Source organism: Micrasema longulum, unplaced genomic scaffold (assembly GCF_059751315.1).
Source record: "Micrasema longulum isolate JH-2025_06_02 unplaced genomic scaffold, ASM5975131v1 h1tg000274l, whole genome shotgun sequence".
In the NCBI taxonomy this organism is placed as follows: domain Eukaryota; kingdom Metazoa; phylum Arthropoda; class Insecta; order Trichoptera; family Brachycentridae; genus Micrasema; species Micrasema longulum.
In genome coordinates, this window is record NW_028277478.1 from 523,366 (window position 1) to 541,385 (window position 18,020).

At 30.8% G+C, this 18,020-nt stretch overlaps 1 protein-coding gene across 1 annotated transcript in view; it reads left to right on the top strand.

Moving 5' to 3' along the window:
• The window catches only part of NPFR (Neuropeptide F receptor), a 30,199-nt gene extending 13,026 nt beyond the window's left edge, over positions 1 to 17,173 (top strand). The window contains exon 3 of the mRNA XM_088224231.1: positions 13,810 to 17,173. Coding sequence (XP_088080357.1) covers positions 13,810 to 14,586 — 777 coding nt within the window. The 3' untranslated portion in view covers positions 14,587 to 17,173. The remainder of the gene's footprint in view (positions 1 to 13,809) is intronic.
• Positions 17,174 to 18,020: the final 847 nt, after the last annotated feature.

Below are 18,020 nucleotides of genomic sequence, written 5' to 3' on the forward strand. Positions count from 1 at the left end.
CGCTCCCATACATCAAGGTCAAGACCGGGACTCCATTGTTACTGCTTATTTTGCCTCTTGCGCCACACATTTATTTGTTATGATATTAAAATGTAGTAAAAAAAAGAAAAAAAACATTTCGCAACCAAAAAATAGTGCGTTTTTTCCTTCAGTCAAATGCAAATTTAAACTTGTTATTAATACCGAAATGGCTCTAAATTTATGCAATGAAAAGTTTTTCATATTTTCTGTATGTTCAAAATATTTTTTAAACAATGGTTGCTTAATTCATGTCTAATAAATTCTTAAGAAAATAATGTTGAAATTTTATTTAAATTGTTTTTGAGAAAATAAGGAAAATTTGAATAAACTTGAGAGATCCAGCAAATTTAATACAATGAAATTAATCTTTTTAAACTCAGCTGAGACCTTGTCATATAAAAACCAAAAAATGATTTTTCAGCAATGAGTTGAGTATTTCAAAATGTTTGAAGACAGCCTGGATTTGTAGAGTTACTAAGATCTAACTGTGTTGCTACAGAGATGGAAAATATATATGCGAAAATGTACATATGTGTGAATGAATATATATGTATATTTGTCACAACTAAAGACAATTGTATATTTTAATAAAAAAAAATTATAACCTCAAATACACTTAAACAGTGTTAGCCACTTTCCAAGTACAAGAACAAGTCTTTTTTATTGGAAAGTTACAGATTGGAGATGAACTATTAAAATGCTTTGTTTGTCTTTGCCGTATAGTTTTATATATTTTTTGTTCAGTTCATATGTCTCGTCATGTAACAGTTGTAATTGTCTAGGCCTGTAAATACTCGTATGTATAGCATAAATAATTAAATAAGTAGATTGAAAAAAAATAAAAAATCTGTGATTTTATATAAGCGTATTAATTATTAAATAAGAGTCAGGTTTTGGTTCTGTGGCTTGTGTGTCAGATTCAATTTATTTACATACATTAATTGATTGCACATTATTTGAGACATAAGTTCCAACTCCATGGGACTAAAAGTCTTGTGTTGAGACTGGACAAGCAATTAGTTGACATAGACACATGAGTATATCATCACAAATATAGGATCAGAAACACATTTAAAAAAAATAAAAAATTACTTGGCACTTCAATATGGTAAACTGTAAACTCAAACATTTGAAATATCATCAAGAAATTTCCACTCAATTCACGGAATTTAATGAGTTTCCCACTCAATTCACGTATCAAAGGTCCGTGGTTCGAATTCCATTCCACTCCAACTTTACATTTATCATTTTCAAATAATGAGTTATTTCCAACTCGTTCGAAATGGTCCAAAAAATGTTTCAATTCTAAATAATTTTCTAAAATATTCATCATAATTTTTTTTTTTAATATTTGCGTTAGTCATAAAAACGTTATTTTCTTATTTTTAAAAAGTGCATATATTTAAAAAGCGTTGAAGAAATGTGGATATTTAAACACATAAAAAATGGTAAATGTTACACAATGTATAAAGTGGTAGCTTAAAACAACCAATGATAGGTCGTAAGTCCTAAAAATGCCTAGACTTCCACATTTTCTACTCAAACTAGAAACATTTTATATTTCAATTTAATTTTTCTTTTGATCGTTCTTCTTTTTAAAAAACAAACAGAGGGTTTTTTTTACACAGAGATGCTCACATAATAAATTTTAAATGCACGAAAAAAAATGGGTTAGAATTTAGCCTCTTTATCAAAAAAGGTAACAAAAATTCACATAGCCACAAAATTAGCACTTCAAATATAAATTTTAAATATTTTTTTTTTCCTTTGAATGACCTTTACAATTTATAAAAAATGGCCATTACTTATGTTAATGGTTAATAAATATTCATAAACTAATAATCCAAAAATCTAATACTTAACAAAGATAATAATAAAAAAGCAAATTATAAATTTCGCCCGGAGAGAAATTGAATTTTAAAATTAGTTTTTTGCAAATACCTCAGTAACTCCTTTAATTTCCTGGACTCAGTGATATTCATTAAAATGTTTGACCACAAAGTTAATGCATTAAATTAAATATTCGTCATCATCTTCCCACCTGAAATTTACGATAACAGAGCACCGCATTATTTTATTTATTTATTTAAATAATATAATTATACGTTTTTACAATTTAAAAAAAAATAACCGATGCTATATTTTTTACAAAAACTAAAATCCCACCAAGGCACTTTCTGTAGCTTATCAGCCCTCTAATCGTAACGTACCCAGATCATCCTTGTTATATGGAAGGTAAGGAGATTAGTCTTACGCTACAGATGCCAGTCTACGAACATTAAAATATTTTAGTGCAGAACCACCTCTTCAAACAAGCAAACCGCCCAACTGTTTGCCTGACAGTGCAGGCAGAGAGGATATAGGACAACTTCTGACGATTTTCGTCTTCCCCAAGTAGATATATCTAATATACCTGAATGGGAAAGGCAAAGTTGAATGTTTCTCAGTGTTTAGTCACGTCCTTTACTAGGGCACAAAAAGTTACGCCTAGGCATAGTGGTAGAATACAGTTGGGAATATTATCCCGCAAGGCTCTAACCTTGGTCCATTGTTGTTCTCTATTTTCATTAATAATATCAAAAATGTAATGATAACTTAAAACTTTTCTTAAATATGAAATCTGGACGTTAGATTTGTGAGCACCCTGACATTTCTTGAACACCTAAAGACAATCAGTGGTAATGCATTGAAAATCTAAGGATTTGTTCTGCGTATTGCCAGGGTTTTTGAAAATACCCGCGTACTGAGAACTCTTTACAACTCCTTGGTGCGAAGTAAACTCGAGAGTGGCTCGATGATTTGAGAGCCACATGAACTGAAGTACTTTTTTATGATAGAGAAAATTTTTGGGTCTATCCGACCGAGTTTCTCCAGGGTATGCTTACCTACAACAGTTTAGAGACTAGACGGAATGTGTATTTGACTTTACATTTTTATCGATTGTTGCGCGGTATTATCGATAATTCTGATATTATGATGAGAATTGGTTTGAATGTTCCTGATGATTATCTACAATAGATTGTTTCATATTCCGATGTACAGGACCAACCTGCCGATGGTTATGCCTGATGGAAGGGCTACCGCTACGCTGAATAATATCGCTCTGGATGTTGATATGTTCCATGTATCCGGAAAGGTTTTACAGAGCAGTATTCTACTGCTATTTTGACAAGAGACTCTTTATGAATTTTTGGTATTTTTTTTTTATTTGTACGTATTCAATTTTTGTTTGTAATGTATTTATTTTTCAATATAAATTAATTTAATTGAATCAAATTAATATTACGCTATATTTCTCTGTCTTTGCATTTGGATCTAGCTTCCTTTACATTTGTACATTTTCTTATGTAGGCTCCCCGATTATTCTAACTTTTGATATGTTCGTATTCTTTGGATTTGGTCATGAAGCGTTTTTCTTGGTTACTTTTGATTTCTGCATCTATCAACATTCACACCGTTAGTTTTTTTAGCCGTTCTTTTGGTGTCCATTCGCTTTTCATCACCAAACCAACGCAGGCTCGGCCTTACATAATGTAAGGATCTCGACATTATGCACCTATCGTAAATAGATTTACTTCACATTTACCTGAAAGATCGTACTAAAATTAATACTTCACGTCCTATTAAACCTTTAAGATTAATAGCTAACGTCCACTCTGCTAGAAATCGAATCCAGAATCTTGAGAATGGTTGACGGATTCGCCAATTACTATAAAACTGTGTGAAAAAATCTCCACTCATTTTCTTTATTCCGATTTTTTACCTGAGAGTTGCAATAGTCAAAAACGCTCGTCCAGAATTCTGTTTTTTTTTTACAATCAAAGGTTTTTTTTATTCACCCTGAAACAAAATTACAGAAATAATACCATGTTTAATCTTCCATTAAATTTTCGAGGAATGTTTTCAGTTTTCTAATTATCTTTATTTCCCCCGCTTTCTTATTCCGATTTCCGGAATTTGGTCATAAAAACAAGGGTGCTTAATCATGACAAGTCAATAAAGCGAAGTGGTAAAATAAAAGGGGTCTCTTCATCAATTTTAAAGATTTGCCTATTAAAATGGGTGTTTGTTCGCTTTATGCAAACGATTTTAACTTTATCTGAATGTTTATTTATTAATACACAAAATATACAATTCACTCGTATATACTAATAGTACAAAAACATTTTTTTTAATAAATTTATTATCTCTATAGATATTCGGACGTTTAATGTAAACGCTTTCAGCCTCATCATCGTCATAAGCTCGACAGTCATGGGTGGGCCTCGACAATATTTAGAAGTATCCTCCACTCTTACTGGTCAGCTGCCTCTCCTCTCCAGTTCCTCATTTCAAACGTATCCGCACTGATGCAGTCCATTCATCGCATTGGGCCTTTCTGGTCTTTGTCGTCCTTGTAGCACAGATAGAGTTAGACGTTTTATGGAGTTTTCATCGTCTATTCTAATGATGTGGCCAGCCCACCTCGAGCGTCCTACTTTGATGGAGTTGAGTACATCGGGCGCTCGGTAGATATTGTATTGCTCTCTATTTTAGCGGCGACGCCAATGGTTGTTTTCTCTCACAGGTTCAAAGATAATTCTGAGGATATTTTTTTCAAAAGCTTCAATTGTTCTTTCAATATTTTTTATCATAACCCAGGTGTCAGAGCATATGTCAAAATTGGTTCGATCAGAGTTTTGTACAGTATTATTTGAATGTTTTTTCGTATTAGTTTGGACCATAATTGTTTCTAAGTAACAATTAGCAACAATTGGCAGCCATTATACTCCACCTGATTGCTTCTTTTTTATTGTCACTGGTGACTGAAGAAAACAGGTGTATAAACAAGTTTATTACCTTATTAAATTTAATATGACCAATTTACAGACCAAAAAATACTCACCAATCAGCCTATTTACGAAAATGAACGACATGGAAGATTTCCAGTTTACTTACCACCAACGGACCAATCGACAGAACTGACCGAGAAAAAGCGGAAGAGAACTTGAGACGTCACACGCAAAGTATTTTCAGGAAAACTTGAAAAAACTATAACGCAGTTAATACGATAGATAAACCTTTTTTAAGATGTTGGCTTAGTTTAATAGTAAATTAACAAATATTTTTTTTACCGAATTTTCTCATTCTAATCATCCGTACGCTCTGTAGTTATAACATATCTCATATTTGATTACCAAAATTATACGCATTTTTTTATATATATTTAAAAAATAGTAATTATCAATTTACTGTGTTAATTTACTATCTTCAAATTGTAACATCTAAGTAAGACTATGTTGATTTCAATTGTTTACCGTTTATTGACTTATATATGTATTCTAAATAAGTATTTTTCTAACTTCTTCTAATTTTAGGATTATTTTAATACAACCTATACGTAAAAATGTACTCCTGTTCTCCACAACAATATATGTATGTATTATTATGTCTCTTCATATGTTTTCTACTAATATGTAATGATTTTATTATTTTTTTTTTTGATTTTTATTTTTCTTTCTCTTCTTAATTTATTTTTATTTTTTGCTCCTTTCTTTGTGTAAAATGCATTTCTGTCTTCATTTTTAAAATGCACTTCTGTTCTTTTTACTTTAATACTAATATGTAAAGATGATATTTTTGATATTTTTATTTTTCTTCTAAAAATCATTTGTATATTTTTTGCTACTTCTTTGTAAAATACATGTCTGTCTTTATTTGTATATATGTATGTAAAACATGTAAAAGCCTAAAAGGCGTTTAAAAAAATAAATAAATAATATTTTTGTTGGTCGTTTTCAGAAAAAAGACACATTTACGCTTAGCAGTTAATTTACATTTTTTTACTGCTTAAAATGGCAATCATCTGATAAAAGAGATCAGAGGTTTTTTTTGTTTGATGTAGCGTTATTATGATGTAACCGGTGTTGCAAATAAAATTTCTTTAATTCATATCACACTTTAAATAGTACCACAAAAAAAATCATGAGGGCCCCTGTTCGTGAGAAAAAAATTAAATAACATGTTTGGGTATTTTGAATAATTATGAATAAAATAATTTGTGCATCAAAATCTCCAAAAATGACAAATATTATAAAATTTTAATTTGAGCAAAAGAGATGTTATCTAATTATCAATATATTAAAATGAAATTGCCAAGCTTGCAACGGAGTTTGTACTCTGGGCAAAGTTTCCTATAAAAAATAAAGATTGAATTTTTCTACTTACATTTCTTGGTAGAACTGCATTTTAATTATAATAATACATATACGTTTATAGTTTAATTATACTTTAATGTATATTTTTTTATTAGTGAGCGGGTTTTTTCGTGACCAGTCTGACGATTTCCGTCACGACAAAATCCTAACCAACTGTTAAAAAAATTAAAATAAAAGTCAAATAAAACTACATATGTATTTTTATAACTATAACAAAATATAAATATAAATATCGAATAGTGTATAAATAAATAATTAGATTACTAAGCAAGACACGCATATAATTTTAATAAGATAAAAAGAGACAGTGATTAATAGGCAATTATTTCCTTACATCTGGTAACCTAAGGTAACCTCAGATTACCATACAGGGACGCGAAAAACACACTTTTTAAAAGGTTTTCACACACTTTTTAAAAGGTTAATGTACTATCACAAATTAATCTAAAATATTTTAAACATATTTTGATGTATCGTATTATTATCGGTATGAATTTTTAAAGTTTTCTAATTTTGAAATTACTCCTCCCGAGACGTCACGAGTTGTCGTCGGTGAATTGTGGTGACATGAAATACAATAAGCGTTGAAAAAATAACTCCCCGGAAACTGGAAATCTATCACAACATATGTGTTGTGATAGATTTCCAGTTGTTATGAGAAAAGACTTCATGAACTCGGCAATAGTTATTCCCACGTATCTGATATATTTAGTTTAGGGTATTGTTTCTATAGAACAAACCTTTTGAACTTTTTCAAAGATGGTGAATGGTAATTAAATGTATTTATTCATGCATTTAATAATATACGATATACGTATATGTGTAAAGTGATGACATACACATATACGTTTATCGTATATGTGTACGTCATCACTGTCATACGTATTATTATATAACTTTTGATTCCATTTTCGACTTTCTATTATTATGTTGTATATTTTTCTATTATTATTTTGTATATTGTTTTGATTATTTTGCGTATTGTTTTTGATTACCTGTATATTGTTTTAGTGTGTAAATAAATATTTTTGATTTGTATATCGAAGAGTCCCGACTAAACACGGAATTTTCTAACAAGGTGGGACATAAAAAACATATAATTGTGTCTATGTAAAATTGTGTATTTTGTGCATTGAATAAATAAAATAACAAAAATAAATAAATATATATATATAAAAAAAACTGTATAATATATATATATATATACAGTTTTTTGTTCACTTTGCCTAGCTGTGTGAAACGGTACTTATGATTTTCTTGTTGTTTTACTGTAAAATGTTTTATTATTTAAACTTTCTACTGAATATGCTGTATAATTTTTTTAAATATAAATCTTGAATAATTTTTGGTTTATTTTTTTTTATATAAATCTTGGGAATAAGGGAATTCATGTTTAAAAAAAAAATAATAATAAGCCAAATATGATAATATTATAAATGTTTGTAAAAGGCAGATTTGCCGTTTATGTTAATAAAATAAAAATAAAATAAAATAAAATACGGTAATTGAATGATTGATTTATAAGAACTTGTGACGTCTATAATTTTTTTCATACATTTTCAAGAAATTTCGCAGTACAGTGAAATGCTCTTTTTTTTTATATCTAATTTCCCGTAGTACTTAACTTCCTCATTGAGCCTGATGTTTTGGCTAGTGTCAAGTTATGTGTTACGTTATTTGATATAATTATCGTATTAACAATTAATAACAAATGCGAAAAACTTGACATTATTACAATTAAAAAATTGGTTATTATAACTGGGGTTTTTTTCTAAATCAATAAATATTAATTTTATGTTCGCATTCTAATGGTGCTTTAAAGCGTAGCGCCTTTTGACGCAAACACTTTAACTTTGTTGTTACGCAATTTGCCAACAATCAAAGTTATAGGCGCAAAGTGAGGCGAATATTCAATGACAAATAATAATAATCGAATAGTAACCGTATCGTTTTACGAGGAAAAGTTGAAGGAAAACGCATTGTTGTAAGACGATGTTTTTCTTGGATTAAAGAAAACGATGATACAGATAAGAGGTTATAAATAAAATTATCAATTAAACTTCATGGTTAAGTTTAATTTTAATTTGACCAACGGGCGACCAACATCTCCGGGACTGGTAAATTGTTTACATTTCGAAGTTTAATTTAAACATTAATTTCATGTCAACCATGTTGGGAATCGAACCAGAAATCTATAGCGTGGTAAGAAAACGTGCTGACTATTACACCACGAGGCCAACGACCAACGAAATATAATAATTTAAAATTAAATTAAATGTTTAAAAAGAGAGGAGTTCGTACATGATTTTTGCTGGTTAATTACCACAGCTTTAACTTTTATCCTTTTAATTTATGTTGCCAATTTATCAAAAATTTTAAATTTTGCTTTTTAAAATGTAATAATTTAACATTAATTGAACTTTAAAAAGTGTGATTCAGAGAGTTGAAGTGGGTTGCAAAATAAGATTTATCGATTTCTTTTTATTTTGTTTACCTGCACAACACAAACATCCGATTTTCTCTTGGTCTTCAAATTTTCAAATTGCAATTTATCAAAAATTTTTTTTTAGGTGAGCAACTTTTGCCTTAACGTAGAAAATATTTTGAGCATTTTTCATGTATGTTTTACCCCTTTTATGCTGCATATAATCCGGTCTTTACTCGTAACTGTCAATTAAGACGTTTGCAGTGTAAATTGTATTGTATGATTAATTTTCCATCCTAGCTGTTTTTTCAAATATAAATACATTGAATTTTATAATAATGAAACCAGTCTCGAAAGTGATGCAAAAGCGGTATGTTTAAGATGTCACCCGTATTTAATTTCAAAATGAGAAGTTTATTTTATTTATTAAAGATAATTTTTATGTTCGCATCACTATTGTGTCGTCATGGCCAACTTTTATTTTACTCCTTGTTCAAAGTTATAATCTCGGAAAATTCCATTGCTTTTTTCTTTTCCGCCCGAGTTACAAAACATTTTATGGACCAAGTAACAACTTGTAGCTATACATGACTATACGAGACACGCAAGATTGATGATACATTCTCCAGAATCTATAGAGTTTTTAAAATTACCCGACCTCCCGAACCCACATTTTTATGTTAAACTCTAAGCATTGTTTTTTAGAAATACTTGTATATACATTTGAACAGATTTTTGTGGGAATTTCAGGCTGTCTTGTTCCATTATTTAAAAAATATTTCTATGAACTCAGGTAAATACTTGTTATGTTTATAAGAGTAATTTTTTTTTAATATATACGCCGAATAAGCATTATTAACTCATAAAAGACTGTGATAAATAATCCTTTTGCGCGGGGTGATGTAACATCGAGTTACCACTAGTTAAAGACGAAATATTCTAAAGTTCAGACATTTGAAAAAAAAAATTACATGAAAACATTCTGTTAAGTAATTACTTTTCCATAATTTATGCGAATAAGCATATAATTTAGCCCTGTTATAGGAAAATAAATTAAAAATCACAAATACGCTGCTCATGTTAGGCGCGTGCGTCCTTCATCACTGTCATCAACCGACTGAAGACTAAATCTGTTTTAGACAACACCCGACGCAGAACAGCGTCTCTGTCTTCCTTGTTATGACTTCTTTCTTCGTGCTCTCTCCTGTATAAAGTATCTGTATAGATGTGTTGCTGAATTAGCGGACATTCATTATTCGCGTAGCAAGGATAAATGTGTTTTGTATTAACATAATTTAAAAAAATAAGAGAGATAAATCAAGTCTTTTGTCCTATGTCGACTAGTGTGACAGCCACACAAGAGCTAAGGACCTATTTATACATAGAAATCTATTATAAAGGAAAGTACAAAGACACAATGGTATAAAGTAGACTTGGTGGGAGTAGAAGCGGGAGAGAGGTGTTTATAATTGAATTTGTATCAGGGATCCTTTGAAAGAAGACAACTTGTTATCAAAGAAATCAAGACTGGTATGTTTGTTGGTAGACCTAAGAATTTTGGGCACAACGGAATAAAAACCATAGTTTGTTCTATAGTTATCGGTATGAAAGAGTTAGTTTTGTTTAAAGTTTGAAGTTGAGATGTTGAATTTTTTTAAGCTCAGAAGTTCAGGCGCATCAAATAGTCTTTAGTAGAATTAGTAGAATTTTCAATATAACTAGAAGATTGGATTTATTTCGACGGTCTTGAAGAAAATATATATTTAAGCTAGTTTCTAACTCATTAAACGCATATTGGTCTCTAGATAAGCCCAAAATCCAGCCTATCTTTCTTAAAAATTGATATTGAACAGATTCAATATTTTTGGTGTAAACATCATAATATGGAGACCAGATAACAGAAAAATACTCTAGGTGCGGGAAAACTAGGGAACAAGAAAAATTTAAGGGTATTGATATTTTTGAAGTCAATTGTGCTTCTGTTATTTATTGATAACATGTTCAATATGAATTGTAAAAGAAAGTTAAGTGTCAAGCATAATACCTAAATCTCGTATACAAAGCACAGATAATAATATTTCATCGTTCAGTGAGTAGTTGTATATGATTGGATTTTCCAGACGAAAAAAATTCATAACCTTGAACTTACTTAAATTGAGATGTAGATTACTGGATGAGCACCAAGTGCTTAAAGACAGTAAATCAGATGGTAATAGTAAACAATTGGAAGGGCATTTAGACACTCTTGGGTATTCGTTGTATTGTATTCGTTCGAGTTTCTGTTTGGCCATTTAATTTATACAAACAAACAAAGTGTATCAACTCTTATGTGGCTGTGATGTGATACTAGTCTGGCAAACGAGTATAATATCTTAGACTTATAGAGCTGTATATTTTGAAAGTGGTAAAGTGGGCTGGGGAGGTTGCACAGCGTATATCACGAACCCCCTACTAATAAATGTTCGAAATTCAATACTTTGTTCATACAAAGCTGTTCAAAGCAGACATTGCTTCGATGTTCCCCAATTTTTTCGGCAGTAACTACCTACAATCTAGAAAAGCTACCCTTCGGATATTTTTTATTAATTGGTTAACCTTAATCATGAAACGGTGTTCTATTAATTTAGTTTCCGTGCGTGAGTCAAGTGTGTTAGTCATTACACCTAACTACTACAAATATTTTTTCACGTTAGTCTCTCAACTGCTTCGAATATTTTTATAGAAAAGAAAACGTCTAGATTTTTATTATATTTTCATTTGGAATTTCTTTGTCACTCTTAAGATAGTTTCCTTTCTTATAACGAAAAAAAAACTTTCACTTTAAATAACATCCTTGAAAGGGATAGTGAGGTTACTGACTGCATAATAAATGTAAACAACGAATGTCTCGAGCAAGTAGAAGAACTTGTGTATCTGCGAAGCATGTTTTCAAGAGATGAAAGAGTAGAAAAAGATGTTGAAAGAAGAGTGAATGCGGGCAACAAAATGAACGGAGCACTAAGCATAGTAATTTTTAATAAAAATATGTCAATCGAAGCTAAACTGGCAGCGCACAACGGAGTTTCAGTCCCAACACTTGTGTATGGAAGTGAAACATGGAACTGGCAGAGGAAGGAACGCGGTTGAAATGCGACCTCTCAGACGAATGTGTGGGAAATCAATGTATGACAGGGTTACAAATGATGAAATCAGGCGAGAGTGTAAATCTGAGACAACTATAATTGATAAGATTAAGAAAGGGTCTCTGAGGTGGTTTGGTCACGTAGAACAAATGCACGACGAGAAAATGGTAAAACAAGTATATGTGGCAAAAATGAACGGCAACGTTAGACGAGGACGACCAAGGAAGACGTGGCATGATCAGATAAACCAAAATCTTAAGTCTGGTCATGACAGAACCGAAGGGCATGTATGACAAGATGTATGAATGTGGAAGAGGCTATGATTGTATGCCAGGATAGACGTGTATGGCGGTCCATTCTCTCTGCCTACCCCTACGGGGAAATGGCGTGATGGTAGTAGTAGTAGTAGTCCTGGACAAAGGAATATAGAAATCATATTACAATGCTTAAATATCTGGTTTAAAATATTATAATTTTCTTAAGTAGGGTATTGAAATCACCATTTCCATTAACTCATGCGTGGCTGTGATGTAATACAAGTATTGATATATCTCTCTTTTTTTTAAATGATAAATAAGTATTTTTTGAAATCTTTAAATGGAAATTTTTACACCCGAAATATAAAGAAAATTTGTATAACTATGTTAAATGTGAATTCAAAAAATATTAATCCTTGCTACGCGAAGAATGAGTTTTCGCTAATTCAGCGACATGTCTATACATATACCTTATTCAAGAGAGAGCACAAAGATAGAAGTCATAACAAGGAAAACAGAGACGCTGTTCTTTATTTTATATAATTTTATTTTATTTTATTTTGTAAACAAACATTATGTATACATATATTGCCAATTTCTTTGTTTATTAGTGTAAGAAACTCATGCAAACACATTGTTTACACTTTATACAATAATTTAAATTATGTTTAATATAATAAATGTAAAAGAAATGAAATGATAAAATATGTATATAATAATAATAATAAAGTTAAATGTCTGCTTCTCCCAAAATTTTGATAATTTTTGAACTAAATTTACATACATTGTCACAAAAAATATCAGCCTCGATAAATATATTGTTATATTGGTCGCATATTTTAGGTGTTGTAGATTGTTTAAAATAGTTTAACGACTCGTTTTCAGCGTAAAACAGAAGATTTTGTCTTGTCGGTCTAGATGGCACACGGAATGGAAGTCTTTCAAGTAGGTTTGGAGAATCAATTTCATTATTTATTAATTTTAATAAAAATAAATGGTCTGACATTGTTGACATTGCGGGGTGTTGTCTAAAACAGATTCAGTCTTCAGTCGGTCGATCAAAGTGATGGGGGATGCACGCGCGTAACATGAGCGGCGTATTTGTAATTTTAAATTTATTTTGCTATAACAGGGCAAAAATTTATATTTTTTCACATAAATCATAGAAATGGAATTATTAAACAGTGTGAATCCATTTTTTTTTTCTCAGATGTCTGAAATTTAGAATATTCCGTCTTTTACTAGTGGTCACACGATGTTACATCACCACGCGCAAAGGGATTATTTACCACAGTTTTTAAAGAATTAACATGGTATTTTTTATTATTTCTATTTTTTTATACGAAAAAAAATGTTAAGGGTTTTAATATTATTTTTGTGCGACCTCTAATAAATGTTCTACATAGGTTAAAATGCATATTTTGAATTACCAGAAAATACTGTTGAAGTTTCTTGCCCTGTGGGACAAACGGCACGTATGACGTTTTGGCGCTAAACTTGTACGCAATGTTTATTTAGAAGCGCAGTAAGCCCTTATAATGCGTGACGTCAAAATGTCGTGATGCCAACTGCGAGCCGTTTTGTGGGTGCTCATTTAAAAACGAAAAACGTATTCTTGTTTTGAATATACTGATAGTTATATTATCAGAATCGTTAAAACCCGCTATAAATATACACCTTTTTAACACTATTACTGACTTGTTAAAAAGTGTAAGAGTTGAAACCTGTATCGATTTATGTATGTGACCATCAACACGTTTTAATTTCCCTTTTTTTTTTCTTTTCAGGTGATCGTTTACCCGACTCGAGAGAATTTGCAAGTCATGGGTGCAATAGTCATTCTCACACTCATCTGGGTGCTTTCTATTGTCCTAGCTTCTCCTATGTTTATCTACAGAACACTCAAGACACATAACATCAACCTTTTTGGCATCGATAGCGTCAGTTTCTGCATGGAAGAATGGCCAATCGAACATGGAAGGGCGTACTACTCTGCATTCAGTCTTGTTGTTCAGTATCTTCTACCAATCATTGTGGTATCTGCCGCGTATCTAAGGATCTATTTCAAACTCAAATACAGATACGTCTCAACAAATTTGACAGGAGAAGTGAAAAAAGATAGGGAAAGAGGTCGCAGGATGCAGAGAACCAATTCTTTGCTCATTTCCATAGCTATTATCTACTGCATCAGCTGGTTGCCTCTGAATCTCTTCAATCTCTTCGCTGACCTTTACGATGAACCATTATTAGACCATCAAAGCATGCTTATTATGTACGCAATTTGCCACATGATGGGAATGTCAAGCGCGTGTTCCAATCCTCTTCTATACGGCTGGCTAAATGATAATTTCAAAAAAGAGTTCAAGGAAATTTTGGCTTGCGGAAAAATTGCTAGAGTCGGTAGGTCAATGAGGTCTCCCGGACGAAAACAGCTCCCAGAATCGACCAAAGGTATCAAATTGAACGTGATGGAGAATAGAAAAGGCAGCGATATGCAAGATATTACTGAAAACGGTATGCATTTGACTGTTGCTGATACAGAAATGACCATTTTAGCCAGATAGAGGTATTTTTGCCGGCGCTTGAAGCGGGAACGCGCCGATCTTGACTTCAGGTCAATGAAACGACCAAACATTTATTGACAGTTGGAAAATGGAAAGAGTAATCTTTCTATCAATGTCAAAAGTGTTGAGATTCGAAATATAAATGAATCTGTTTGAAATGTTTAAGACACAAAATTTCATAACAAATTTGGGTAAAAAAACATACGTTAAACGAGTATGTAACATTTACTTGCATGGTATAATGTGCTTTTAGAAAGATAATAATTAACTGACATTATTTCAATAATGAGAAACAGAAGAATAAGCAACGAGTATAAACATTTTGGTCAATTTCTTACCCAGTTTAATGTTAAAATAGTCACTGTTTTGAAAAACGTATTTAAATGTTACTTAAATACATTGCATGTATATTTTTTCTCTGTAAATATTTTCTTAAATATTCTTATAACACTGAAAACGTATACAATATCATGCTTCAAGGTGTAATTTTTAATACTAGTCGTACAAAAAAATGTTTCAAATAGTTTAGTAGAAAATAATCATTATCACTTTAGCATTTTATGGAATAAACACGGTTTGATTGACCATAATCTTAATTTTTTATGCTTATTTTATGCTGAATTTTTTTAGGTAGTCCGTGTATTATTTGTTAAAAACATATTGATTATAATAATAAAAATACTTGTATAGTTTTATTCCACTTTTATTAATATATTTTTTTTATACATTTTTTAAGAGTGACCGGGTTTCGTCGTGACCGACATCGTCAGACTGGTGGGAGACACAAAACACCCTTACAAAACTTATATCCTTAAAATTGTATTACCCTATACTTAAATGGTTTTAATTTAAATTCTTTTATTTCCATAATTATATAAAATCATGATTTACAACCCCTGCTTACACTTGTATTTAACATAGAAATTCGTTTAGTCTCCAACCAGTCTGACGATGTTGGTAACGACAAAACCCGGTCACGGGTAAAAATAATATAAATAAAGGTGGAATAAAACTATATACGTATTTTGATTTTTATAATTAAAATGCAGTTCCACCAAGAAATGTCAGTAAAAAAACTGTATAAAAACATATTGCAAAGCACCCAACCTAAAAATTCATATGAAACGTAAAATATCATATAATTTAAGATAGAAGTAATATTTTTAATTGCTTAAAAAACTACTGTTTATGAAGGGGTATTTGTCTGGACAATTTTGCTTTTGTAGGTTAATCTTAAATATTTAAAATAAAGAGCAGGATATCAAATAGGCATAATTTTGCTATTGCTACCAAAACGGCATATTTTTTTATTTAAAAAAAAATAATATGGTCACACAAAACGAGACACGGTTTTTTTCTATAACAATTTACTTTTTGTATGAATTCTCAATATGCTTAATTTCTTTCGATTCTTGTGTGCCTATGACATAACACGAGTCTACAAAGAATAAAATATTGGATAAATCTCTCTTATTTTTAAATTTTGAAGTTGTATTTTTTGTGATCTTCAAATATACATTTTTAAACTGGATTCGGAAATCAACATTTGTTTAAATCTGCAGGATTTTAATACAAAAACCATTTATCATTGCTGTGCCAAGAATACATAATTATATGAATTGGAGTGACGCCAATACGATAATATTTTTTTTGACTGTATAAAAGATAGCACAAAGCTAGAACTTTTAATAAGAAAACAGGGACACTTTTCTGTGAGCGATGTTTGTGTATAGGAGAGAACAGCGTTCAAACAGTACGAAAGATACTATTCTTTAGATAAAATAGGAAAAAAATCAGTCGTGTGTATGTTTCTCATTCAATATTCAAGAAGTTATAGGTAGTAAGTAGGCATACACACAAATTATACGACCGGCGTATTTATTATTTTTATTTATTTTCGTAATTTTATTTTTGTTTTTTTTTGTTTTAAATTTAAGAATGGGAGAAAAAATGAGTGGTATATCTTTTAACTGTCTTCTGTATGCTGATGATCCTGTGCTTTTTGCTAACCGCAAAGAAGACCTGCAATTCTTGGTAACAAAAGTCTACGATGTATGCAAGATAAATCAAATGTGTTGGTTTTTGAAAGGGATGAAAATATAACCTTATGTGAGTTCAGAGTGAACGGAGATATTCTGAAACAGGTAGAAGGATTTGTGTATCTAGGAAGTATGTTTACTAGGGATAGAAAGAGTGAGAAAAGTATTGAAAGGAGGGTGAGTGCCTGAAACAGGCTGAACGGTGCACCGATATCTACTTTGGTAAACAAATGATTATCACAGGAGGCAAAACTAGCAGTTCATAATTAAGTTCTAGTGCAAACTCTTATGTTTGGGAGTGAAGAATGGAATTGGAAAAATAATGATATAAGTAAGTTAAATGCTGTCGAAATGCTATCCCTCAGGCAAATAAGTGATAAAATAATGTATGATAGATGCACAAATGTCGAGATCCGTGACGTGTATATGGCTAAGACGTGCATTATCGACAGAATCAAGAGAAGGGTACTGCGTTGGTTTAGACATGTAGAGCAAAAAAACGGCTGGAAGAATCTACGATAAGAATTTTGGTGGATGCAGAAAACAAAGAAGACTGAAAAAGACGGGCAGAGTCAAGTTCATGAAAGACTTGAAGACAGACATGTCAAGAGAAGGAATAATCAGCGTGCGTGCATGAGAAGATGTATGAATGTAGAGTAAGTGAGGCCTGTGTGCAAAGACAGAGTGATATAGCGTTCTATCGTCTGCATGTTTCTACGGGAAAACGGCGTGATTGTTTGTTGTCGATTTTGTTAAAACAGGCCCAAATTCTATTAATATTTTTGATTGATTATGGAAAACAAATTACTACAGAGTATGTTCATGTTTTTTTTTTTTATATATCTTAACTTCAGAATATTCCGACTTTTGCTCGATGTAACACAATGTTTTTAGCACCCTGCCCAAATGATTTATTAGCTCAGCCTTTTAAGGGTTAACAAAAAGTTTTAAAAAAACACTAGACGTCCTATAAAATGTTAATGTTACAGGAGTTTTTTGTAAAAAAACGCAAAGTTTTCAATGGAAACAAATGTTTTTTGGTGTTTTTCTGACGTTTTTTCCTCAGCTCGTTAAATATAATATTTAAAAAGTATACAGTGGTTTAACAAGTATTTTGATGCTAATAACAATATTTAAACCTATATACTTGATAAAAAAATATTTTTACTTAAAAAAGTATGGATCATAAATATGAACCTATAACTTTTATTGTATGATTGTGACGTCGATGTTATTTAAAATCACCCATTGAACATTTTAAATACATAAATAAGTAAAAAAAACAACAAAACTGTAAATTTGTTTACTTAAATATTTAAAATATGTTTAGATGTAAGTTATTGTATGCATACAATTAAATGAATTTAGAGCTGTTTACAGGGATAAAAAGTGCAT